Raw genomic sequence first — 27,388 nt, 5'->3', positions numbered from 1 at the left:
CTATCGTTATTGATTTTAGTCTCCCTAGCTAATATACATGCAGGTGCCCCTTTTTCCCACGTAACGCATGACTTATCGTGAAAATGTACATAAGCAGGTAACGCTGAGTGTTGTAGTTTCCTGCATGCAGGTGAGAGTGAAAAGAGAACCATGCGCGAGATGACAGGCGTTCATCGCGCTCACCTACAAATCACACGCTTCCATTAAGGAAGCCTGTCCTATATACAGCCCTTCACCAAGAACAAATTAAATATGGAAAATACACAAATGTAAAAGACCATAACCTCTGTCACCGTACCTCATACTGGCGCGGAATACTATCTATTATTGAACACTTTTTTTCATTTATTCTAAAGCAAAACAAAAAAACAAAGAAAAACAATGGGGGTTGACTCGACCCCTGAGGTGGAACAGACAAAGCTTAGTCAAACTAAATAAACCACACACAATTCATTTTGAGGTTAATTGATCACTGATAATTTAGGCGAGATACTTCAACCGTAAAGAAGAAAGATTTCAAGCCCTTTACTCCGGTTTGAGCCCACTATCTTGATGCATGATGTCAGGGGGAAATCGAACGTAACGGATGCTTAACTGTCAGAATTGAAACTTACAATGGACTGCGTCCCGATCTTGCCTTCTCAAATCTCCGAGAGACGTGATTTTTTTTTGGCGCTTAATAAATAAAAAAAGCTATAAATAGCGGACTCCATAACACGGGTGAGGCACTTCTCCAAACAGCCAGTTAGGCACGTTAGGGAAGAGGTTTGCGGTACATTGGATCAAAGTATGCGACTTTTTAGCATCCAGTTAGGGGACATATATAAACTTGTATTAGCTGAAACCCCTCTTAACGTAAACTGGACTTAAAGGTTAAATAATTTACCTCCCCCTCCCCAGTCCTTTTCCATTCAAAAGCCCCCCGACACATTTCATTGCCACATTTCTCAAGCGATAAAATCACCCTACTCTTTTCATTGAGCGTAAGTTTCATCACTGGCATGCAAAAGGGTCAAAATTATTTGCAGATTCAAAAACGTACAGAACGTTGATTAAATATGGGTTATCCGAAGTCTCTTACTACTTGTGGAGCTGGAAGTTTTTGGAATTGTTAGGAGCCTCTGAAAGCCATGCTTTTCGACAAGGCTGTGTCATCGCCGTCTGATTCTTTATTTTGTATAATCCAAATCCTTGCTACCTCACGTTTGACGGCTGATTATGACCAGTTGACGCTTAGCATTTATTAGATGTGTGGAAGGGTTTGAAGATCAGTTGGGGCCAACAAGAAGTCCTGGGTACCATAGGACGGTGATGACAGGTGTCAGCGTTCTTCCACATGAGGGATCTTTTCATTTTCCTGCCATCCGAGTTTCGTGATTCTTTCCTCTGAGTAACTTTTCTTTAAGTTTCAAAGTATGGCACGACAAATACCTCTAACATGTAGCGGACATACAAGACCGGTGGTTCATCTATCTTTCTCAGATATAACTCCTTATGGGTACTTTCTTATAAGCGCGTGTAAAGGTAAGTTACTTTTTACGTATATTTAGAGCAAATAATTATCTCTTCTCTGTCTTTTTCGGTTGTCTACATATCCTGCCTGAGAAGGACAAATAAACTGCAGTTATTGTACGTGCTTTACGGGTAATTAAATTTGGTAGGGAAATATAGACCTATTCCTAGGACGTGACATGGTGAGGGAGCTTTTGGATTTTATGGGGAGAAGCCGAATTTACGCGCGCTGTGACGAACTGTGCCGGCAAATTGCTGTCATAAATTTTAACTGGAAAAAAGGTCGCTTCGATCGGCATCCAGCTCTCTGCATTTTACCCTTCTTACGTCGGACTCAATTTTTACACCCACTTCACAAACAACAGTCAATCAGCATGTACCGTATCCTCATTATCGTTATTGATCAAAGGGAAAGACCTTTTGATCTCAAAATCGTCGTCGAATATTGTTAAGTTAATTCCCGTAAAGATTAAACTCGATCGAATTCAGACCCCCCTAGAGAAACCATATATGCAGACAAGTAAGAGCTATGTTAACCATTATTTAAATTTGAAAAAAAAAATGTTTACATAACGTTTTTTCATTATCTAAGTTGATGGCCCACACCCCAAGTGTTACTTAATGATATCATTCACTTTCAAACTGACCTTCTCATACCCCTTTTACTCCCAGTAATGACCAACATGTCACTTCTCCTTAAAATATCCATACAGTATCCAACAAACAGGTAATAAGAAAACACAAACTAATCAGATGGAAGTTGTTACCTCGAACAATCAAATCTTGGGAGTTTAAGGGTTAACCCTTTCACCCCTAAGAGTGATAGCACCTAATTGGTCTATACAGTGTCTCTGCTGAATCAACTCTTAAATCAAGAAAATGAAAGAAATTATCAGCACCCCAAGAGGCTCTTATTGTTAGACAGATTCTCCTTGTCAGTACCTTGAGAAGTGTATGAAGAACAGTATGGAGATTACACAAACTGATGTCAGGCACAAAAGGGTTAAATAGATCAATGGTATTCCTTTCAGCTATATATTTGAAAGCCATAGAGGACGCCAAAAAATTGAATATATAGGAATTTCTTGTTGAGCACACTAAGGAAGACCAAGGAGACAAAGACTCTGGAAGACAAGCATCTCTATTATTTTAGGGTAGAATCACTCTCACTCTCCCTCTCCCCCTTTACCCTATGGGGAAAAGATGCTTTAGAAGAAAAGTCATGGACCCATTAAAATTAATGTTTGTTTTTTTTTTGGATTATCTTTAAATCAATTTTCATTTGTTTTCCAAGAACTAAATTTTTGTACTATAGTTTTTGGTTACCACAATTAGTTTAACATTTTACAACTTATCAATGCCACCAAAAGGATGAAAAAATTCCTAAAGCTGAGGTGTTCCAGACTGTTGCACTCTCTTTTTTCTAATGAAAAGGAGAATTTGTTCCAATCACTTAGTGCTTTCTACTCTTAATTTTAGTGTTATGCCACTATATTTTTCTTATCTGATGTTCTATTTTATTGTTCATTAATTGTGCATAGTACCCTTGTGAAGAAGACACTGAATACAATGTATAATCTTTTACTGTTTTGTATGTTTATTGTTGCCACAGATGGAAAGCCTATGTTACGACATGGTGACACAGGAGACTGGATTGGTACTTTTGAAGGTCATAAAGGAGCAGTATGGAGTGCTACCTTAAATAAAGATGTCACCAAGGCAGCTACTGGGGCTGCTGACTTCACAGCGTAAGTATATGCATATATAAGGTAGTGGTGTACCATCACTTTGCCTTTTACCAACCTTCAAGGTTTTTTATGAGATTTGTATTAGTGGTCACAGCTAAGGTTTCTGATAGAGCCAGCCATCTACAAAAAAATTTGTTAAAATCATTGATAGAGTTATTTATAAATGCTGATCATCACTTGTGATTGATTCTAAACCATGTGGCATTTTTTTTGCTGGAAAAAAGGGGTTTTTGCTCCTGTTTTCTTTTTCCCAGCTTTCTTTTGTTCACAAGTCAGCAAATCTGAATTGGTTAGCAAAGAATGATGACTGTAATATTGTTAAGGAATTTTAACATTTGCAAACTAGGTTTTGACAAATAACAATCAATGTATGGGTAGGGGAGACTGCGAGGAAGAGGGTCAGAAGCCACAATGTGTTGAGGGCAGAAAGCAGGACAGATATTCCAGATGGGAATAGTCTTAAATTATTGATCTGCAACAAGTTGCAAGAAAGGGTTTGAGATGGGATTGAAAGGTGGAGCAGAGTTAAAGAATTATCTCACTCACTATTTAGGGATCTATATTCTTCAAATTAAAGCATAATTATGTACACAGTCGTTAATTTAGCAGATTAATTTGAAAGATGAGATTCCATTTTGTAATAAAGTAAACTTTATACTGTAAATGTCTAGGTATTATCTGCATTTGTATAAAAACAGGAAAAAAAGTAGAGTTGACTAAAAATAAGTAAATTTTATATATTCATTTTTTTCACAACAGTAAAGTATGGGATGCTGTAAGTGGAGAGGAAGTTAGAAGTCTACCTCATAAACATATTGTAAAGGTTGTGGATTTTTCTCCAGTAAGTATCAAGAAGCTCCATGAAATTGAAAATTGCCTGTTCAGTTGATATTTATATTGTTAGGAGAAATTCTGTTTTGGTCACTCACAGAAGTTGAAGGGTTAAATAACAGTTAAATCTGGATATTTTAAAGAGACATAGATAATTATTATTTGAAGACTTTGTGTATTCCCTCATAACTTTGGATGCATTTACTGATAACTGTAATTCTGGGAACATTATATTTTAAGTTAAAAGTAAACATGTTTTTTTCAGTGTCTTGCTGTGCCCTGACAGCACACTTCAGTTCTCTCATTTTCTACTTAACCCTTTAACTCTTGTTAGTGACCAAGACAGAATTTCTCCTTAAAATAATAATACAATATCAACCAGATAGGTGATGAGATTAAAGAAAAATATAAATTTGGGGATAACTATTTGATCCAATACTAAATTCTCTGAACTAACTTCATAAGAGTTGTGTGATTGACTGTAAGGAGAATAACAAATTTGAACTGGGAGTTAAAGGTTTAAGATGATTACGAGATATACTTACAAATTTTGGTGATTGGAATGCAAGACCTTTTGCCCAGTGCAAACTTAACTATCATAATAATCATTATTTATTATCAACTAACTATGACTATAATGTAGCATGCAATCTGTGCCATTCAGAAAAGAATTAAAAACCAAAAGCAGCACACTGTCTAATTCTGTGGGTTTTTTTTTTTTTTTTACCGCTAAGTGCAATTTCTTTTTTCTCATAAGGATGGTGATAGACTCCTTACAGCCAGTAATGAAATGCTCATGAGAGTATTTGATCTTCAAGATGAAAGTGCTGGTAAATAGTTTTTCAATTTATTTACTTTCAATCATCTTTATTGGAGAAATGCAAAGTCTTTTTGAGGGTACCAGTGACTGACAGAAGTTTTCTGCATCATGTAAAGACCTTTGCTCAGGCTTATAACCTAAGCTATTACTTTCTGTTATGGATAAATCAATGTAATATTTTGTTTAGAACCAGACTTATTACAAGGTTATAAAGAAAATATAAGGGCCGCACTGTGGAGTGAAGATGGCAAGTATATTATGAGTGGAGGAGAAGACAAAGCAATAAGGTATACTCATACAACTCTATCACAACTAAATTTTCTCACTTGTAATAATCCAGTGGTAAATACAGATGTGACTTGCATTGTGCTTTTGTGCTGCCTAGGAGCTAGCATGAACTGCTCAAATCTCCATCTCTTCCTTAATGAAATTCAACCCATTTCTATGTCCATGTGAGGTTTTGTATTATATTATTGGTTGGAGTCCAATGGTTTTCGGCTTGATCATTATAATAACTATTTCATCACCAGGGATAATTTTTAGAAGTACCCAGGGACTCAAGTATGGTGAAAGGCAGCAAAAATAAGCTTTAAAATTATGTTAAGCTCTCCTTGAAGTTTTTCAGTAAAACCAGGGAAATGTAATATTTATTCCTGACCAATAACTTGTGATTGTAGGCTTTGGGATACAAGAAATATGACTGAGGTAAAGAAAGTAGATATACCTCAGAGTGTAACAAGCATGGTTCTGTCCAAGGATGGCAGTGTACTTGTTGTCACATATGATAGAACCATCTCTTTTTGGAATCCAGAAAGGTGAGTAATCAAAAATGGAGAATGGCTTTTACCACTTTAAGAGTTTTTTTTTAATTAAGTAGGGGCAAGAAAGATTAAAAAACCTTCCACTTCTGGGGTAATTAAATTTCAACTGTTCAGCCACTTTCCCCCACCCTTTCTGTAAATGCTCTAATGGCCAATTCATTAGTCTTTTCTACAAATGTCTTGGACGGTGGGACACTATTAGTAAATAAAAATGTAACAATATTCTGCAGATAAGTTATAGTTATGTTTTTCAGAGGCGGGAGTGGCAGAGTTTAAGCCCCCTATTTGGTTACAGTTGAACCTGTACTAAGTGGTCATCCACAGGGAATGGCAGGATGGCCGCCTAATGCAGGTTACACAGAATAGGGGTGTTCTAAGAAACAATAAAAATATGCCGTTTTATGTCTTAATTGACCACTTCAATGTAAAAACCTTGCCTGAAATGCTTCTAGCATTGATTTTGGGAGATAAATATTGATTAAATCTTACTTGAAAGTTACTCTTACTTTTATTTGTCAATAAATGGTTCTGCTTTAAGTGACCATTCAGTACACATGGAAAACAATAGAAAAAGGCTGTTGGGATTCACTTCAAGGTGACCATTACCACTTATAAAAGGGGACCACTTAATACAGGGGACCACCCAATAGAGTTGAAAACTACAGTGTTGAGGAAAAAAATTGGGAATTTTGACAACCAACCACTTAATACAGGATGACTGTCTTTTGTTTAGAATGGAACTGATCAAGTCCTTTGTTGCTCCGACACCAATATTTTCAGCTTCACTCCACCCTAGCAAGTCTTGTTTTGTAGCTGGAGGAGATGACTTTAAGCTCTACAAGTTTGATTATGAGGATGGAAAGGAAATAGGTGAGAACACAGAGTTATTTAAATCTTAATTGACAAGAAACCATTTCACAAATTTTGTTACCATTTTTCAGTAAGAAAACTTTGTCACAATTATTATCCTATGATAATTTCAATTACATTATGGTCTATATCCTGGGCTTGATTTTGCTTGTGATCTTTGCAGTTAATTTTTTTTCTTGAGCTCCTTGTGTGAAAACCTATAAATTTGTATAATAGAACAAATTTATGCTTTGATCAATTTTTTTGTTGTCTCAGGTATAATATCCCCTAACAGCATTCATGCCTTATGTATTTAAGGTGTTTGTCTTAACCCTTGACACCCCAACATCAGTAAGCATATTCTTCACACTGTTCTTTATACATTTCTTAAGGTGCTGACAAGGAGAATTTGTTTGCTAATCAAAAGGTTCCTTCCCTAGTGACCATTTCCTTTGTTCTCATGACCTTAATGTGTGATTTAGGGGTGAAATTGTAGGGAGAAATTAGATGCTAGTCACTCTTAGCATTTAAAGGGTTAAGAAATCACTTTTAATTAGTCTACTTCTGCCAACAATATTATTCTAGAATCATTTAAAGGGCACTTTGGTCCTGTGCACTGTGTGAGATATTCCCCTGATGGTGAGCTGTATGCATCTGGGTCTGAAGATGGAACACTGCGACTTTGGCAGCACACTGTAGGCAAGACCTATGGGTTGTGGCGAGCTGTTAACAATCATGGTGTCTCTACTGAAACCTGATAAAAATAAGCCAGTCATTATATTAAGTTAAAGGTAATAGGATCTTTTGGCTTCATGTCTGATGAAATCTACTTCCAAGCAATTTTGCTTTAAACTTATTATTTGTTTGGAAGATACATATTATGATTATTTGCATGGTTTTAACAAACTAGTTGATTTTAGAATAAGCATAGAAAAGTAAAGCACAAAGAATTGTCAGAAGTTGTCAGAAATTGCCAGTTACTGATATCATCACTACTCCTTCTCAGGGTCTGTTCAGAGGTGTAAAATCAGTTGCAAGAAATAAGGAAAATGTTGGTTCCAGCTTTCTGAAACATGCTATTCTTTTTTCTATCTCACTGTATATATTGTTATTAAAAAAAAAAAACCACTATCACTGGAAGTGTAATTATAACATTGTATAATATTATGTACTTTGTTAGATATAAGTGTATGAGCCCTTCTGAAAAATTCCATTATATTTATAGCCAAACTCGTTTATCAATTGTCAAATATCAAAGACTATCAATAGCTTTCTACACTTCAATTTTAGTTCCAAAAAGTATAGTGTCTTGGGCTGGTTTTAATTTCTAATGCAAGTGTGAGGATGCAATACAGCATACCAAAATTCATCACTAGGGTGCTGTTTTTGCAGGAGAAGAACAAATGCCCACTAAATATCAATTATCAAGCACAAGTTCCTCTTCTCCTATTTTAAAGTTATCTCTGCAGTTGAGATGAGACAGGCAATTTGAACAGAAGAATCTTATCAGTAATGGTATTTTCAGAATTGTCTCTTGCATGTTTCCTCAAACCATTGTTGGGTGTTCTAAACATTTATATTTAATTTTTGTTGTTAGGAAAATCTTGTATTTAATGTTAACTCTTATATGAATATTAGATACTTGGAACCAACTAGTGTTTTTTTGGAGGTATGGTGTTGATGAGAGACTTAGAGAATTTATTTACATGACCAGTCCTGGTTCTCCTTCCCTTTTAGCACTGTGCTGCTTTCATACTGCATTTTGTACATTGTAATTCAAAACAGATCTTTTTTGTCACAACCACTAATTATTTCATGTTTAACATGGTTCCCTAGATGTATTTCTGTGACATTTTCCACAATGAAGAGATAGTGTGATCCTAAAGATGTCGTGTGCAATGACAACCACTTGGGGGGAAAAAACTGTGAAGCATAGCAACAGCAGCTGTTGTCATAGAGTTTTAGTAAATTAGCGCACTGTTAAAAGTAAATTTAAATTGCAAAGCATTCCTTGCTGAGCACTTTTTTTGACCAAGATCTCTTGCTTGAAAAATTAGCTTTTAAAAACTCTTGTTTAAAATAATTGTTATGTTTATGTATGATAAGATAAAGTAATGAAATGAAACAATAGTTTACTTGAAGTCTTGCTTGTATATTTATTTGTTTATTCAAACTCCTTTCACAGGTAAAAGTTTAAATGGGAAGAGTAGAATTAATTATGTACAAGAGTCCCTTATAATCCCAGTGGTACACATCCAACATAATATAAAACTTTATGTGGAGAGCCTGCAATTGAATACCGTAATATGTTGATTTTGGACTCTTCCCCTTCTAATCAATATCTACTAAATAATTAAAAAAAGTATGGGGGCATGTCATTATTTGAAACATTTGCATGTATTCTTGACCCTAGTTATCAGAATCCTCACTATTACTACTGTAGTTTCCCAACAATCCAAGTGATGATTCATTTGTTCCAGCTCTATTAACATCTTCTCTCTCAACAGTGTCTTTGTGAGAATTTTGTATCACATCCCTCTGTTCAGAGGAGGTAGTTCCTGGCTTTACCACTGCTTTTCCTGCAGCTTTTTGTTCTTTAGCTTTGTCCTTGTTGACTTTTACTAATGATGACAGTAGTGATTTGTTCTGCATTTTCCCAATGCTAACATTACTTGAGGTCTTTTGTTTTTTCTGAGCTGGTTGAGATGTGTGGGAGACATCCTGAAGACAAATTGAAATTTTAAAAAAAAATTCAATCAGAAAATTAAAGTCAGGAGAGAACACAACGACTTTTGACTTCTACATCATGCTCAGTTTCAAGTTGTTCCATAATTTAACAAAATAATTACAATCAGGTGGGAGATGTGTTTTCAAGTTAAAAAAAAAAAGATGTGCTGTCTTGGCATTTTCACCTAGTTATAACAAGTAGAATACCCAGTGTTCCAAACTTTTTAAAGCCAATCAAATTGTTCCATTTGCTCTGACAAAAGACCAATGAACGAAACATCAGCTTTGAAACTCTTGATGGTGGCCAATTTACAGGTACATTATCAGCTCAGTTGATAAAACAAGAAGTATCTTATTCCACTGATTACTTGACACATGTTCATTGGTATCCTAGAACTCCAAGTTCTCATTGCAAATTACTGTATAATTTATCTTTTTGCAAACATGAACTTTGAGTACAGTACTAAAGTGTGTATCATTGAAAATTGCATTTTACATTCCCTAATTGCTCAATGTTGCATGCCTCTTTAAGGGAGAATGTGCAGTTTCGAAGGAAATGGTTCTGTAATGTAATTGGCTCTGTACCTCAGAGTTCACATGTTACTGAAAGATGCAGTGAGAGAGCACTTACCTCTGCCAAAATGTCTGTGGCTTTTCTTTTCTCAGTTCTTCCTGTTGACTTCTGTTCTCCTTCCTCTTCATCATCATCACTTTCATCGTCCAATCTTCTCTGGATCTTCTGGTTACCAAATATGGATCTAAAATTTTTTTCAAGCATTTAAGTTAGTGTATTTAGATCAAACTATAAACCAGCTCCTGCATTGTCCCATTCTACTGGGATAAGGAGGTGGAATTTATTATATATGAGGTCAATTCAAAGCTTTTATTCCCTTAGATTCTTTCACTTCTTCCAGTTTTTGTTGCACTCAGAGAAAAGTGAAGTTACCAGTATTTATTAACTGGCATTATTTAACAGTCAAGAACTAATGATGGACCCTGGGGTACTTGTTCTAAGAGTCAAAATGTAAGTTGCTCTGTGTTGGTAATAGTGGCCAGAAACTTAAGTACAGCAACAGGAACTGCTCCTTCAAGTGTGACTAAAATTTCATCCTTGTATACAACTGATTTTTGTTAAAGCAGTGGGAACAAGCTGTGGTTGGAATCCTCGCAAGGTAGTCATTATTGTCCACATTCCATCCTTGTGACAAATTTTAGTCAATCAATCTTTTGTGCTTTGACTTTAAATGTTAATTTTAATCAACCCAAGCTGTGCTTACTGGACTAACTGCTCATCCTCCTCCTCTTCTTTGGCTCGCATCTCTTCTGCTGCCTTTGCATTCAGCTCCAACAAGGTATCGTAATCAACTACAAAACAAGAAGAAAGTTCTTTTTCAGGCCGCCATTGTTCAAAGGGTGGATAATGGAATCCACTAAACCAATCTCTATCCATTGGATAGTGCAGTGTCATATGTTAACTGTCATATGTCTGCTGAATACCAGTAGTGATTCAACCTTAGCATAGCATGGCCCACTCTGATAACAGGATTCGTATCCTTTTTCAGAGACAAATTTCAAGGACTTTTCTAAGGCTTTTTCAGGACTCTGATTTATTTTTCCACAACTCCAAATTTCACCTTGAACCCTTCATTCTAAGATTTTAAAATCAATTCTCCTTATGACCTACACTGCAATTCATATAACATAAATTTTGAAAACTTTATTTCTTGAGTTAAGCAGATTTCAAGGACTTTCCAGGATCTGTACTCTTTTTCCATTCCAGTCCTGGAAAATGTCAAAATAAAATTCTAGGACATTCCAGGTTTTCCAGGACCAGTGCAAACCCTGTTTGAACAACTGGCCCAGATAACTACAACTTGGAGAGAAACCTGACAGTCTAAATCAGAATTACATGTCTTGATTTAGAAAAGCAGAGCAGAAACATCTTATACCAAGACAACTGATTCCAGTATCCTTGTGGTCTGAATGGTCACTTTTGGAAGGGACCAAGTTTATTTCTACAGGTAGGCATTGGAGACACCCAAGAATGTAATTCTACAAAATTGAGTGGTAACTGTAATTCATTGTGTGGTTTCCTTGCAATTAAACTCAGCACATACCATTAGCAAGCCTTGTGTTCAGATCCCGCAACTCTTCTAACTTTTCTAAAATGTCCATCTCTTGTTTGGACTCTTTTGTTCTCTTCTCCAAGGCCTAAAAGATGTAAAGACATGTACATATAGCACAGATTGAAGATAATTTCTATAATCATGTTTCTTTAGTAACAGAAACCATCAAGCAAATGAGGGCATCCTAAAAAATGTTTTTATCTTACTTCTGGGCTCCATGCATAGGCACTTTTTCCCAAATGGTCACTGAAGGGTGATATCTCAGAATTCAAACAATTTCACACTTGTAAAATTCAAAATAACTCTCTATAACCTTGACCACCTCAGGACCTAAATAATGTTTTCAAGCCCAGTGATGAAGAAACTGGTGTGAAAAAAAATGTGAAAATAGCTGTTCAATAAATATATTTCTCCCTTTATTGTTCTCAGACTTTTTGGGACCTGTAATCAAATTTCTTGACTTTCCATGTCTGGAAAATCACATTAAATTCCACAGATTTCTTAGTTTTCCCAGACCCACTGAACACTATTTTTGGGCAGGATAAAAAACAAAGGGATTGTCACAACAATACTTTTTGTATTAGAAACTTTGGTTTTTGTTGTTTTTGCAACACCTGTAACTAATTTTTAGTTGAGCATTGAAGAAATCCAAGATTACATGACTTTGTCTCAGTATTTCTGTGACTGTGATGAACCATCCTCTGATATGCCAATCAGGCTATAACTCAATCACAACTTGGCTATAAGCACTTTCCCATTCTTCAGGTCATTTAGCATTTTTTAAACCTTTTACACCATCAGTTCAATATGTATATTCTCCATACAGCTTCATACACATTTCCTATGGTACTGACAAGGAGAATTTGTTTGACAATCGCAAGCTTTTTTTAGACTGCCATCATTTTCCTCACTCTCAGACCATACTGTTTGATTCAGCAGTGATGCTGTAAGGAGAAATTTGATTCCAGTCACTCTTCAGGATTTAAGTGTCGTGTTTTATTGGAACCTCCTTTTTTAAATTCATTTAATTAAAACCTTCATAACAGTCAAACCTTCATTGGATTGTTTTGCTCTTCTTCTTCCTCTTCCTTTTGTTTTCTGTTCTCTTCATCTTCCATTAGCTTCTGGGCTTGGAAGTTCCTTGTCGCTCCATTCTCACAAACATAATCAGTGTTTTCAGGATCTGTCTATACAAATTGGACAAGAACACAAAAATGTACATCATAATTACACCTAATTATGCAAAAACTTCACCACAAATTGGACAATAAGGTTGGGAATTTGCAAATATAATTGTACCCTGAGGTTGAAATTCAACTAATAAATAATAGCGGAGCTTGCAGAGCATAGACCCATATTTATACAAAATAGTAGTAACCCATCAAGCCAAAAAAATTTGGATGTATGATTGTATGACCGTATAAGGTGCTACTTTTAACATGCGTAGTCAACTGTACCATGGGCACACCAACGCCACGACTTTCAGTAGTCCAGTGGTCAGTGCACTGGGCTCCGAGTTGGACGACCTGGGTTCTAGTCCTGGCCAGGGCAAGGCGTCATGCCCTTAAGACGTGTGGGTTAAAAAAAAATGCAAGCTCCGCTTTTAGGCTTGGCTAAATCTATATATTATTTTACAATAATAACACTGTCATTTGTGAAGTTATCAACACAAAAATAACTCCTGCAGAAAGGTTTGGAAATCTGATACTTTGAGTATTTAATTAGCCCTTCAACAAAGGAATTACAGAGTATCTTCAAAATTCCAGATTTTCAAGGGACCAAGGGAACAAAGATCATGATACAAGGTAAAATGCCTCAGTATTATTTTTCCCAACAAGCTTTACCATGCAGAGTGAAATTTATCGAAAATATTGTCAGAAACAAAATTAAATGCACAGCCCTCTTTTGGACTAACTTGTACCTTAAAAGTTATCTCTGATATACATCTTGGGCATCTAATATAGAATCGAAATTTCAGAAGTCCAAGGTATGTGTCATTTTGTACTGTTTCCTGAAACAAGGACATGTGCATGTTAGACATGTGAATGACAACAACTATTTGACTGACAACAATATTCTCTTAACTCTGATCATGACTTTTGCTCAGGTTGTCTGACAATCAGACTACATTTTCAAATGGTGTATTAGACAAAGGAAAAAGCTACATTACCAGCCACCATTAGGAATATTATGAGCCTCTTCAAGCCTAATCATTTGTAACTTTTTCCATGACATTTGAGAGCATTTGTAACTTCTACCTAACTTATCTTTTGTTGCAAAAATATCATATTCTCTTAATTGCTTGATGTACACAATTTTTATACTTTTGTAACAGACATGACTGGAAATGCTTTTAAGACAATCATTGTGCATATGTGATGCAGTTTTACAGCTTCATCAGCTAATTAACTCAGACTGAAGTGCCATAACAAAGCACCTTTGAACCACTGGATATCACTTTCCATGTGCTCACCTTTCTTGCATTAAATTTCTTTCCCTTGTAAATATACTCTCCACAAGTTGTACACCTAAAAATAAAGTTATGTGCAAAGCTAAATACTATTGTTAATGTTGTGTGACATTTTGATATTTCCCCGTAGTGGTCAGTTGTATTAAGTTCTGTAGTTCATTCAATTAAACTGCTTTGTTCTTGTTATAAACTGCTTGTTTTGAGGTACATTAACAAAACAACTTCTTAGTACAATTTTGACATGAATATTGAAGCTGTGACCTAACAAAGAAGCTCCCATTCATACTCTGCCAAATTATCAAATATCTTGTTGATCTACGTGTACCATTTACACTTGTTTCAGACTCTCTAAGAGCCATAAAAGTGATACAGGTCTGTTTCATGGACTGGGTTGTTTTCATGTCTCAAATTGTTTTACCATTGATTATTCAGAAGCAACATTTACAAATTACAAAAATGACCTAAAGTTGTTGGTAAAGACTGAGATAAAAGATTCACAAGACAACTTTTAGGATTAAAAGGCGAGGGAGGGAAGGAAGTGAGTGCAAATCAAACATCTCCACAATTCAGAATTCCAGAGATTGGCATCTCTCTTTTGATTGGCGTGCTTTAAAAACCTACCTCATGTTAAAAGGAGCCATAAGTCTCACAACATATTGACGATCTCTAGAAAGTCCCAACTTAGGGATTTTAGAGGCATCAAAATCTGGAGGATAATATTTCTATAGGATAAAAAAAGAGATGAATTTTAATACTCTCTTAGATATATAAACAAATAGAAGGTAAGGTTTCTGTATACTATACTAGCCCTATGCTATTTTAAAACAAAGCCTCAGTCCAAAAGGTAATCTAAAATTTCCACTGCTATTTTCTTTAATCAAAAACAGTATGGGGGTATACCAAAATCTTGTCTAGTAGCATTTCATACAATTAATTTTTTCTTATTAGTCAGGCACTGATCACGTCATTTAATACATATAGATAAGAAACAGGAAGTTGAAAATAGAACACAATCAGAAATAAATTATTCCACAAATCACAGTTATTTTAGTACAAAGTAATATAAAGAAAATACATTGACCAGTAGCGAGAAAGACCTTCAATGAAAGATAGACTAGAAAATATCCTCGAAAAAAAAATTCTTATATGCATAGTCTACAATCATGCACTTTCAGGAAGTTGAATAATCAAACAACCCAGGTCATATAAATTAGTGAGCTTAGCTGAGGCAAGGTTATCAGGTCACCTAGCTTATTTCATTCCGTAATTACGTCATTATTGACTATCTTAGAATATGTTCTCAATATTTCAGGTAATAATAAAAAATTGCTTCATCATATTGCCAGGAATGGCCGTAAAATCAAATCCTACTTACGTTGAGAACCTTGCGTTCCGACATCTTGTATTTCTTCTGCTCCTTCTGAGCGGTCACCAAGCTTTCCCATAATTCAAAGCAATTTTGTAGCTTTTATATAAAAAGAAGGAAAAGGTCGGAGAACAGAATAATTTATTGGCTCTGATGTTTTGACAGCTGGGAAAATCAGCTATGTAGAGGGAATCGTGATTATTATCCGAATGTTGAGCGACCGAAGCCTTCTCATAAAAAAAAATTGCGATCATCTGCTGAAGTTGGAGGGGACAAGTATTAAAGTAAAGCTGCCGTATTCATTCAATCGAACCGGGTGCAGTCTTCATCGAAAATCTTCTTGGTGGCTATTTTGACTTTCATAGCTTCATCTTACGCTAATAACTGACCCCCCAGTCTTTCAGTTTGCTGCATGCAAATGATGGAAATTGTGGATATGTGGCCCAACCGACGTCTGCTATAATGGATCGGAGTTGTCATTCACTTAAGTAATATATACGCTCGATCTGCGTGCCATCAAGTCAACCGTTTCTGCGAGAGCAAAGAGCAAGAATTATAGACCTAGTGACTTCTCTTTGTCGTTATACTGACAATAGATTCATCACGTTTACTGTTGTGGGCATTGTCTGGGGGAAGAATCATTTCGAACTTTGGACGTCAAACAGAATGAGAGGCGAGTATTGTTTTGTGTGTATGCTATAACTACTGAAATTCATGTCTGTGGTTCGCTTAGTTACAGTGAACTGTTTTGCGATATTTCAACGAACGCGGTGACTAATTATTGAACTTTGACGACATAGTAAAGCTTCTAATCAGCAGGAAGCAAGGGAAGTAATTTAAATTATACTAACATGCCATGTTATTGAAAATTTGAAAATTGTTTGGGCTGTAAAATATCCACTTAAATACCGAGTAGTTGTCCTTTTCATGCCGCAAGTTGTGCGTGATAAAATTTTTTTCTCGTTAGATTAGTTCCAAAATTCGCACTTCCTTGCGGTTTTGCATCAAATTTCCTAAAACCACGCGATCACTTTCAGTCTTACGGAAGTGCAAAATTAAGGTCGGCTCTTTCAGCTGATATTTTGTAATGCATTCTACCTCTTCATGACAGAATCCTGCATTGCCGTTCCAAACAGATATTAGAAGATTTTCATTTCACAGACTTGCATGTGGTCATTGATAAATGCACCTTGAATATAACTATTGGAAATGGTAATCACGTCATGTTGCTGCTGTTTGAATGAAATTCACGTCCAGCTTCGGAGTATAGGACGGAAAGAAATACAAATTATATTTAGAAACTCTTGAGAAATTGAATATGATGCTTTCGCGCCGATGTCATGCTCGAACATACTGGACTAGATATTGATTGTTTTGTTTTGGTTCGAAATCCGTTCAATTTTTCCCCTGACACATCGCGGGTGAAAACCAGTGAACCGTATCATCTCTTGAGAATGAAAGCTTTCTTCAAGAAGGAATGTTTAATCCTATTTAGTTCACGTCTGTCCGGCTTCCTTTTTTCATGCCTTACTAAGCAACGAAATGATCAAATTCCGGTTTGTGCTGAAATCATTCCGTCATCTATTCAACAAAAATATTCATCAAATTTTTAACAGACATGGCAATTATTATTATTTCATATTCTCAGCTGCATGATGTTACTTATGGAGGATAAGTCCTTATCACTGTTATTCCTTTCTTTCATTCTGGGTAACAATCTGCCTTTTATAATTGTGCCTTGTGTTTTCCTAGCCTGTGCGTTTACACCTCTTCAGATAATGAAATGAGTCAAATATCTTATTTGCCATTTCCTGAAATTCTCTTCTTTTTCTCCTTGTTACAGGAATTGAAAAAATACTGTATAGGTAACGTGGTAGTCATGGTTGATGTTAATAGCCAAGGGATTTTTGAAGCTGGAGACATTATTAAGTATGGTTACATGAGGATTAAAAGACCACCATCTTCTACCAAAGTGCGGATTAAGGTGAGTGAAGTACAGAGGTTGTGTTTATAATAAGAACAGGCTCTCAAATGTGAGTCATCATCGCATTTGATGTAGCTGCGCTGTGTTTCTAGTTACAGATTGGTGTCATCATTTTCCATGTTCTTGTAAAAGCAGAAAGACTCATGTATTGTATATTAGGCAATGTGCAGTGAGAGTTACCTTTTTCTCTGTGTTTACCAAACAATTTTATATAACAGAACCTGTCTGACACAGCTTTATGTAAAATTTATTTGAGATTTGGGAACCTTTGAGTTAGTACTCAGGACTTTGCCTTCCTGCAGGCAGTCTTTCTGTTATGGTCATGTGTCTGGAGACCTCTGGTATACTTCTAGAGATAATGAATAAGAATTTGCTCTTTTGTGCTTCTCTATTCAGTGAATAGTTATCATTGACAAATTTATCTAGAGCTTGAGAGTGAGATTGCAAACAATCAATTTTTGACTGAAAAGCTTTTACAATCAGTCTGAGAGAATGTCGAGTATTTTATAAAAGGTACATTTTTTTTCTGTGATTAGTTTCAGAGTGTTATTGATGACAAATGTACACAATCTCTTATCTGATCTTCCAGTCTTAAGCATGCAACTGGCTCTTAAGAATTAAGAATATAAGATTTAATAGCTAAGGGGGTCCCTTAGAGAATCACAATTTCTTGTGTGTTTCAGAAGGTCTTAAGTATGAATCAAAATCTTTTTTTCTTTTGAATATTTCCTTAAATCCTGAATAGTATGCAAAAAGAAGTTTATGAAAACTTTTATTAGTTGTTTAAGGGATGCACCCATCCTGCTGTCATCACACTCAGTATTACAAGCATTATTTATGATCATAGTTAGATAGCTTCCTTTCATCTTTATTCTCTTAGAGATGCTGGCAGAAATGCATTTTTAGTCTACATGAAAATATCAATACTTGATTGTACATGAACAAAATTTTCCCTGGACTAATAATTGTCATAACTGAACAGCAGAATGTGAATGATTGGGATTGTTCTAAACTGGAAAACCCTGAGACAGCCATTCTAATTTAGAGAATCCCTCGGTTTTTTCTTTCTGCCATATCTTTCTTTCTCAGTTCTGTTAAAAAAACAGGGCTTGAGTGTAGTACACCAAACCATGCTTGAAATCATTGATGCGTCCAAAATGTTGGCCTCTCCAAGATAAAGAAGCTATAAATTTTCTCTATCACCAACTTAATGTTTGATCTTTGTGATGTTCTGTACTTTCCCAACAACTGCTGCATAGTTAGCTTGAAATTTCAAGCAACAATCAAGAACTTAGCTGCCATAACTGTCGTAAGCTGTTTATTTTGAATGGTGATTCATTATATATTTGAAGTCATTCAATAGGAAAACTTTTCATAACATTTGCCATTATACTTCCTTTGAGCTGCTCTGTGTAACCTTTCCTTACTGATATTTGAAACTTAACAATCTTAAGTAAATGTGCATGTATATGCAACTTACACCTATGCAGTATAAGAAATCAGCACTGGTCAAGAATGTTCTAGTTTATGTGACAGCTGTACAGTCTGTCATTATGCAAAGTATCTTGTATAATAATTATAGATTTTAACAAAAAAGAAAAATGTTGGGCCTTTACATGAAGTTTACAGTTAATATGATTAAGTCACAATGCCAGAACTTGGCATGGAGAAGTTCAAAGGCACTCTCCTTGTGCTTTTTAAATTGCATTGTAAACCTTGTAACTGAAAGAAGATCATTATCAGTAATTCTCAACTCTCCCAGCAACCAAATGTTTGAATTTACATATTTTTAAAATGTGCATCAAAGTGTGTACTTAAAGGAGGACAATTTTTAGTGGGTAGTTTCAAGTGGTTGTGAATTCTGAGATGAGTATTATGTCATAACAATAATTCAGCTGTGGATTAGGATGATGTTGTGTGAAAGTAAAGTATCATTTGGTTAAATAATAGCATATCTTGCTAAACTTTTGCATAATTTATATAATGACTCATCAGTGATGTTGTACTTTCACTATTGCTCTGTGTTTGTTTTAGGTTTTTTTTTTTTCAAAACTTTACATAACAGACAGTTCAGACAAGGCAGATAAGTTATAAACAATTGTAAATCAGACAATGCAGCTTTCACTGCTAAGTTAACACATTTCAGTAAAGTGTATCTGTGAAACCTGAGAGTAAAGAATTTAACAACCTAATAAAAACTACACTTCTCTAACTAGAAATTTTACACTGTTACACTTTTAGATTTTCCTTGGCACATTTGAACTGATTTTTATCAAAGAATTCAAGGGTATCACAGAATGCAAATTTGTATTCAATTACTTAATTATATCCTCTGGTTGGTGTGGTTCAGGAGTAGGTCTGGAAATTATTTAAATCAGGCAAAAGTCAGGGAATTGCATTTTTCACTTTATTTTAACATGCATTTTGTGCAAACAAAATCAGACAAAAAGTTTTGAAAAAACAGACTCCATAAGGTTGGGAGCTGACAAATTAGCTGTCTTTGACTTTTATGTTATTCCTGCTTTAATTTTTTTTTTAATGCTTTAACTCTTTCTAGAACTACTCTTAACACAAGTTCATCTTAACCCTTTCACTCCCAAGATCTTATTAGTAATTCTCTTTACTATCTGCTATACAATTCTTATGATGTTAGTTCAGAGAATTTGGTATTGGATCAACTAATAATCCCATGATTGATATTCTTCTCTATTCTCATCACCTGCCTGCTTGATATTGTATTGATATTGTAAGGAAAAATTCTGTCTTGGTCACTTGTGGGAGTGAAAGGGTTAAGTAAATGATTCAATCACTATTCCATAACCTAGTACTTTCTTTTTCCCAGGCATGGCAATCAAAATTTTTTGTTTTGAGAGACAAGACACACAAATCCATTCAAAGGTTGGAATATTACAAAGATGAAACTGCATTTGGGTTTCAAAAATCAGTGGAGTATTCTTTTGGATTGGATAAAATTGCCTTCATTGGTGAAACAAAAAGCTCAAAGTCCAATTCCTATCCATTAATGGTGCTGTGTAGTAAGCAGGGAGCCTTGACCTTGGCTTGTGATACAGAACAAGCTAGAAAAGATTGGCTGTCGATGTTGAACAGAGTTGCCATCAAAGAGGGTGGAACCAACTCCTCAGAGATGTGGGCGAATGTCACGGTTGATGACAGTCCAGTGTCAACACCAGAGCTTCCAAGACAAGCATCTGCCAAGTTGTCACCATCACTCTCCAAGTCTTGCAGTGAATCCGTAGATGTGTCTCCAGGCACAACCAGGAAGGCAGCAGGTTTGTGAGAATGGCACTGAATAGACTGATTATAAAACAAAGTTTTTGCTTTTGCCCACCAAACACAATCATCAGCAGGGATAAGCAGACTCTTTACCTGTAATTCCTCCAGTGAAACACGTGTATTATATTGGAAAGACTTGACACTTCCAGTTGAAATGCCCCACACCACCCAGGCAAAGTTCAAATTTCCCAAACCCCCCCCCCCCCGGCCACGGACATCCAGTTTTCAAATGACTTACCAGGAGTAAATTTCACACTGTTTCTCTGTCAACAGGTTATTTTGTCACCACAAGGCTCACTCCCCATTCAGAGCAGAACAATATCAGGGGAGATTTTCTGATGTGTATTTCTGATAGAGAGGTACTCCTGAAGTCTGCTGCTGAGAGGTGTCAGACAGTGGTCTCATGGTCTGTGGCTGATTTACGAGCTTTTAAGAGTGAACCTGCAGTTAATGTAGCGGCTAAAGATATGCAACTTCTCACACTACATGTTGGAAGGTAAGGTTTTCAACTTTGTAGACAAATAGTGATGTTGTGGAGGTTTGAAAGAACATTGCAAAAGCAACTACACCATTTTAATTTTCAAGGATAAAACCAAGAGAGCTAGTTATTCACCCTTCGAAATGTTATGTAAATGGTAAGCTCTCCTTTAGACTTCTGGGAAATTCACTCTTTTTCTCTCTAAACAGACGCACTGCGACCGGTGAAGGAATATTCCAGTTCTTGACCAAACACGGCGCCACTATCGCCGATGAAATCCGACATCACTCGCGGTACGTCGTCAAGTCGGCAGCGGAGAAGCGCGAGGCTTTCCGAAGGAGCTCGACAAACAGCCAATCGAGGTCTCCACCAAATCTTGGTTCGCCCAAAAGGCTTTCAAAAACGATGACCGCACCCACGGGAAAGATTGCGAGTGTACTTAAAAGGGAGAACAGTTTGGCGACTGATCAGGCGAGAAGACGAGCCGATACCGATCCCTTCTTGGGCCAGAGATTAGGGGACAATGGAGCCGCTGAACAGAGCGAAATAGAAGAAGGCGTTGTATCCCGTTATGATTCCCGATCGAGATCTGCCACCGAGTCGTCTGTTGAAAAAGCTGGAGATGATGACGTTTTCGTGCCACGGCGAAATTATCCTGAGATTGATGCAAATGTCGGCGTGATCGAGGAGTCGGAAATCAGCCCTTATATCGACCTTGTATCGGACGAGAACGCGGAGCCAATCCACATCTCTGATCCAGTTCCGCTCTCACGCAAAACCTCCACCGATTCCTTTACGAGCAGCAGCTCATTTGGAAGCGAAGAGGGAAACATGCGCTCTTCTAACTCTCTGTCCAGGACCTTCCCAAACACGCAGTTGATCCCGGAAGAAAATGAAATGGACTCTGAAGGATATATTAGATGCGAGTTACTGCAAGACAATAGTCGTCCGGCTAATTCTCCACCTAAGACCTTTCCTAACGCACAGCAAATTACGGAAGAAAACGACATCGACTCTGAAGGATATATAAAATGCGAGGCCCTACAGTCTGGGCCAACTGAAAGTAGCCTCGACGGAAACAGGAATGTTTTAGAGTCTGTCGTGTCCGAAAAATGGACGGATGACCAGATGGGCGAAACCTCTGGTAACCAAAGTCTACGGCGCTCTTCTGTTGGTGCACATTCAGCGAAGAGTAACAGCTCAGAACTTTCACCAGCTACTGTGCGAGTTAGTCAAAAAACACGCGAGAATCTTCTTTCCCAAATAAAAGACCCAAACTGCGGTGAAATCCAACTGAAACCAAAGTTGGAAAAGGAACAAGCAGTTAAGTCGGAAAACAGTTTACCACCAAAATCTAAATCAGAAAGTGATGCTCTTCGGGTTCCCTTTAATTTTGATACTTCTAATCCTGAGTCGATGAAAAATATGTACGAGAAACTTGTTGCTCAGATGGAGAAACCACAAGAGAACGACGTCAACCTCTTTCCATGTTCGCGTTTTAAGCGTAACAGTATTGGGGCTGTTTCCGTGGAGACGGTACATGAAGTTCAGCAAACATCGGTAACCTCAGTGACAGGGAAAGTTAATCATCTGTCGCTCAAGAAACGTTCTGTTATTGAGAAAAGTAATTCTCACTCTGAAGGATTCGCACCACGCCCTCCCTTTCCGGGTCCTCCTCCATTGCCAGTTCGTCCCACGCCCAGCGAAGCGATCCGAAGACGATCCACCACGGAAATATCTGAAGAACTCCAGAAACGACCCGAACTGGCGGCCGCTCATCGTTCGACATTCTTCGCCAAGGGTATAGGCAGTGTAGATCCGCAAATATTTCGAATTCCCCTGAAGACTAATATCAATTCCAGCCACCTGAGCGGAGAAGCGGCCATACAGGCGCGACTTATTGAGAAAACTGAAATGAGAGATGAACTGGCTCAGTGTGCAACAAACCTGGCTCCAAGAAGTGAACTTCCGACGTGTTCAATTGTTGACGGGGGAAGTCATGATGACTTATTAAGTGCCAATAATGATCCCTCAGAAAAAAGTTCATGGAAGTCGATCGAAAACTTAGAAGACGATGGACTTAAAGATATGAAACGTAAAGATTCAAAGGCCAGCAAACTTGTGAAGAAAGTGTGGAAGCATGCGCGAAAACCTCGGCGGGGAAGTAACGATTCACGAGGTGAGGCGTGCGAAGATGTACCGGAAAAACCTCGGAGAGATTCGTTGTCGCCTGGGGATGTCATGGATATTCAAGGACGGTTTTCGGGAAGCGAACCAAGTACACCAGAAGTGTCCCCTCAGATGACCAGAAAATCGTCCAAGTCGTCACCAAAGGCCTCGCGTAAGACATCCAGAGAGGAAAAATTAAGAAAAGACAAAGAGTCTCCTGATATCACGGCAAAATTTTCATCCGCTTCCAAGATTCTGCGTAAGATATCCAAAGGCAGTGATACAAAGAAAGACGAACCTGCAGTGAAAAAGGCTTCCAAAGAGGAGTGGTTGGAGAAAGAGGATTTTACGGCTGATCACACAGCAAAACAAACGGCTTCACCCAGTTTATCGTCTACTTGCACTAACAAACAGAAGCAAAGGAAATTTGGAAACGTCGAACAGTTCCAAATGGACTTGAAGAATGATACTTGCAGATCAAACGAAGTTATTAATATAGAGACTGAAGTGTCTTGTCCAATAAATGGGCTTAGTTCTGACATGCTTGACACTGAGTGTCCACAAATCATAGAGGACAACGCCCCTGCGCCAGCCCTCCCCCCACGGAAGAAGTTCAACCCTCCCCCTTTGCCACCCAGAGTGGGAAAATCATCAAGTAACTCGAGTTTTACGGCTGCTGCCCATATGAGTACCTCTCTCCCAAATGGAAGAACATCTCAGCCTGTTGCTGCATCGGCGAGGGAGGGTAGACGACACAATGGATCAAGAAGTAGTGCTTCAAGGGAAGAGTTGCTGCCTCCCCCACCTGTTCCACCACGGAGAGAGAATGCCCAGTCACCCGATGCCAAGAAGATGATGTCAAACGAACGGACCTCTGCTCGTGCCCCAGTCATTCAGCTGACTTGCTCCTCACCGGAAAATAAAGACGACTGCGTTGAAAAACGCTTTTCGGGTGAGCTCAAGATCCGAGTTTGTCTACCAACTACCAGCTTTTTTCAGGGTCGAGTTTCTCTTTAACTTTGATTACCATAAATTAAAAAAAAAAATAAGAGGGGTTTCTTCGGTATGGGAACTAAGGGTTATTCAGAAAATGTAAGGGGATTGGACTGGGGCAAAGTTAGAGAACGAGCGTAAGAAGTGTTATCCACTCACAACCTCTCGCCTTTACTTCGGGGCAATCCCTAACACATCAGTAGCAAAATCCTCTCCCACCAGTCGTCTGTTCTATTGAGACTCAAAGTCGAAGAGAGGCACATTTCAGGGTTAAGTGTTCTATCCAAGAAGATAAGAAACTTGGATTATGGCTTCTCGTTTGAGGTTGAATTTTCCCTTCGATGTAAAATAGTTCTTCTCTTCCTAGCATCATTGAACCTAAACACGTAATGTTAATGCTATCAACATATCTTGACAATAAGATTTTATTTTAATTACGGTAGATTCCGATGAGGATATGGTAAATTCCCTGAACGATAAGGTAATCGTCTTTAATATATCAGTTTTACGAAGCATCATATCGGTAAACGGAAAGTGTACAAATTAGTGAAGGTATAGACTGCTTTTCGCTTTAACAGATATTCATGACGTCAATGTATGACCAATGTATGACGTCAGTGCATTAGCCGATGGCTGCTGGTAATTCAATTTGCAAAGCATGCAGAGAGTTGGCTTGACTTGCTTGCTCTTTATAGTCTGCTTGGCTTGCACACATAGAGAGTGAAGGAACTAACGTCTTCCCTTTCCCTCCTGTCTGTGCGCGCATGGTTAGAGAAATGTCCTTTGATAAATTCCTAATCACTCTGCTCCAAAATAGATTATTTCGGCAGGGGCGGTTAGACTCCGAATAGCCTCTGCGTTGAATCTTTGTAGAAAGGGAGAGCCTTATGGGTAGACATTTTTCTTTCTTTTTTTTTTTCCTTTTGATGTGCCCGGTAATCACGCGTGAAAATAGAACTACCGTAACATCCTGAGCAAAATTGTATGTGTGGTGGTTGTAAGTATGATCGTTTCCCCGGTGCGACATAAGAGCGTATTGAGGTTTTCTGTGAGATACAGCTTGTTTCCATTTCATTTTTATGATCGAGTTAATATTGTTCTATCTCTTCCCAGGCCCCAGACCAAAGCCCTCCGACCATGTCAGCCGCTCATCAGGCATATGACTCTCTGTCGCAGCCAGTTCCCCTCCGGCCACCCAAGGGAGAGCAACAAGTCCAAACAAGTGAATTCTTCCGCAGCCATACGAACCAGCAAGTTTGTATTTCTTCCTCTTATTCAGAAACCTTGGAAATGGACGCATCAGATCAGGGTGAGGATTGGTCAGAAGATAGTTCAGGGCAACACCCTTCTCAGTCGAATCACATGGTGGAGTCGTCACCAGGTCCACTTAACTCGGGAGAAATTCGCGTGATAAGATCACCGAGGGAGGCGATGCGTCTGAAAATAAACTTGATGAGAGAGGCGTCTGTTGACGATGATGATGTCCCGTTCGAGAGTGATGATAGTAGAATCACTAGTGTTATAGGTGAAAACTTTGAAGGTCAAATCACGCCGAAAAGATCGAGCACGCCCTTGAATATTGAAAGAAATTCGTTGACACTGTCTAGTGTGAGCATAACGTAGCTTCAACCGCACGTGATTGGGAAAGGGCGGGAGGTGGGGATGGGTGTTTGATGTAAGAAGCTCCAGCTCATGAAAGCATAAAATGAAACGAGTTATTTTGGTAACGGGAAATAAAACGGGGAAAGTGGGTTTGGACTAAGCAGAAATTGGGCCATAATTTACTGGATTTTCCATTTCTCAGTAGTTACAAATACGAATGGAACATCGTAGAACAAAAACAGCTTTCATTACTTGCTCTTTACTATGCCATAAAGCGGCCGGCGCTTCCTAAATCAAAGATCTGTGCACGTTTTGATTCTTCATTTTCCTTGCAAAAAAATATTCGCCGGTTCGATTGCGATCTTGAAAGGAATGGCAGTCATGTTTACTAGATATATCGTGAAGGAAACGAAAACGGCGAATGTGAACGTGGAAAAGAAGGTCGACTTTTTGTTAAATGAAAATAAATACGGCATCGTTTAATCATTTAGTTAAAACATATTATCGTGTATAGTTGTCGAATAGTGTAGAAATATTTTCTTGTTTCTTTTCTCCCTCGGTTCGATTTTTATTTAGTAGAACTTTTGACTTGTTCTGTGTCCTGTTACGTATTCTTGTATTTACATTTATCGTCTTCTATGTTGACTCTGATTGGAAAATGAAAACAAGGCTGTCGAGCCTTTAAGTAGCAGGGTGGAATTAGGAGTAAATATAATATTTATGTCTCTTTTACTGGTCGTGCATCATATTGTAACTGAGTATAAGAAATCTTGCCTTCCATATTTAAACGATTCCTTGAAGGTACTGTGTACCTTAAGAATATTTACCATTTATTGACATTTAGTAATGTGGACGAAATTTCGAACAGAATCCCTCTATTTAAAGTGGTCTTATGCACCCAATAGGTAAAATTTATCGAGTTAATTTTGAATTGTTACAAGAAGCACTAGCATTGATTATAGAAATTAATTGTAAAGGTGAAAGGTATTTTAATAGCAGTTGCTAAATCATATTTAATGAAATTTACTATTGTGGTAAAGGTTTGTGGTTGATGATCACATACTGCACTGAATAAGAGAAATTAAACACGCAATAATTTTATTTCGAGTCGATGATCAATCTCCACCTCACACCTACTCTTCTGTAGACTTCGCCCCTCCTGTAATCAGATGTGTCGTAAGCTCCTTGGCAACGAGGTACAGGCGCGGCCTGCGGGGCAGGCATCTTATTACGGCAAGTTCGGCCGGTAATGTTTGATTTGGAGTCAGAGGGGTGTAAGGGGGTAGCTAAGCGAAAATTCCTATCGTCCAGTTCCCTCTCCTCCGCTTCCTTTTGACCGTCGCCCATCCCGTTGATAGTCTTGGTACAATTTTTTTCTCTCCCTAGCCTTCCGCTGCTGTTTGAAATTAAAGGTAGCAGCTTTGTTTCTCATAAAGAAAGTCTTGTAAGAGGAGTCTGGAGAATACGCAAACTTTTGTGAGGGACTTAAGTATGGGAGCCGCCTAAGATCGAAGACTGCACTCGTAAACGACGGAAATCGAGCCTACCAGTGCTGACTTAGAACACGTTTTACTAGAATTTGAGGAAATACAAGACTT

General features: G+C 37.6%; 3 protein-coding genes across 4 annotated transcripts; 2 read left to right on the top strand and 1 right to left on the bottom strand.

Annotated features, from left to right (window-relative positions):
* The first annotated feature begins 1,346 nt into the window (after nucleotides 1–1,346).
* Nucleotides 1,347–8,719, top strand: LOC131786093 (serine-threonine kinase receptor-associated protein-like). Of its 2 annotated transcripts, XM_059103081.2 has the most exons (9): nucleotides 1,347–1,524; nucleotides 3,125–3,260; nucleotides 4,020–4,101; nucleotides 4,849–4,921; nucleotides 5,099–5,198; nucleotides 5,589–5,726; nucleotides 6,466–6,602; nucleotides 7,167–7,372; nucleotides 7,588–8,719. In XM_059103081.2, exons 1-8 carry the CDS (start codon nucleotides 1,416–1,418, stop codon nucleotides 7,337–7,339), a joined length of 948 nt encoding a protein of 315 aa, XP_058959064.1. In that variant the 5' UTR covers nucleotides 1,347–1,415; the 3' UTR covers nucleotides 7,340–7,372; nucleotides 7,588–8,719. The 2 variants fall into 2 exon arrangements, with proteins under 2 accessions (XP_058959064.1, XP_066027539.1); XM_066171442.1 differs by having other exon boundaries at nucleotides 7,167–8,719.
* Nucleotides 8,713–15,432, bottom strand: LOC131786092 (splicing factor YJU2-like). The gene is made up of 9 exons (XM_059103080.2): nucleotides 15,280–15,432; nucleotides 14,526–14,626; nucleotides 13,908–13,962; nucleotides 13,356–13,445; nucleotides 12,487–12,621; nucleotides 11,426–11,519; nucleotides 10,586–10,673; nucleotides 9,940–10,066; nucleotides 8,713–9,302 (listed from the first exon to the last, which is right to left on the bottom strand). The coding sequence occupies exons 1-9, from the start codon at nucleotides 15,301–15,303 to the stop codon at nucleotides 8,991–8,993; spliced, it is 1,026 nt and encodes a 341-aa protein (XP_058959063.1). The 5' UTR covers nucleotides 15,304–15,432; the 3' UTR covers nucleotides 8,713–8,990.
* A 372-nt stretch (nucleotides 15,433–15,804) lies between these two features.
* Nucleotides 15,805–26,891, top strand: LOC131786120 (serine-rich adhesin for platelets-like). Its single transcript, XM_059103113.2, has 7 exons — nucleotides 15,805–15,943; nucleotides 17,114–17,254; nucleotides 20,097–20,544; nucleotides 20,822–21,044; nucleotides 21,236–24,147; nucleotides 24,632–24,669; nucleotides 25,302–26,891. The coding sequence occupies exons 2-7, from the start codon at nucleotides 17,150–17,152 to the stop codon at nucleotides 25,809–25,811; spliced, it is 4,236 nt and encodes a 1,411-aa protein (XP_058959096.2). The 5' UTR covers nucleotides 15,805–15,943; nucleotides 17,114–17,149; the 3' UTR covers nucleotides 25,812–26,891.
* The last annotated feature ends 497 nt before the right edge of the window (nucleotides 26,892–27,388 follow it).

Source organism: Pocillopora verrucosa, chromosome 1 (genome assembly GCF_036669915.1).
Source record: "Pocillopora verrucosa isolate sample1 chromosome 1, ASM3666991v2, whole genome shotgun sequence".
NCBI classification, from domain to species: Eukaryota; Metazoa; Cnidaria; class Anthozoa; order Scleractinia; family Pocilloporidae; genus Pocillopora; species Pocillopora verrucosa.
The sequence above is the reverse complement of the archived record's forward strand: the minus strand, read 5'-3'. Positions and strand labels throughout refer to the sequence as shown.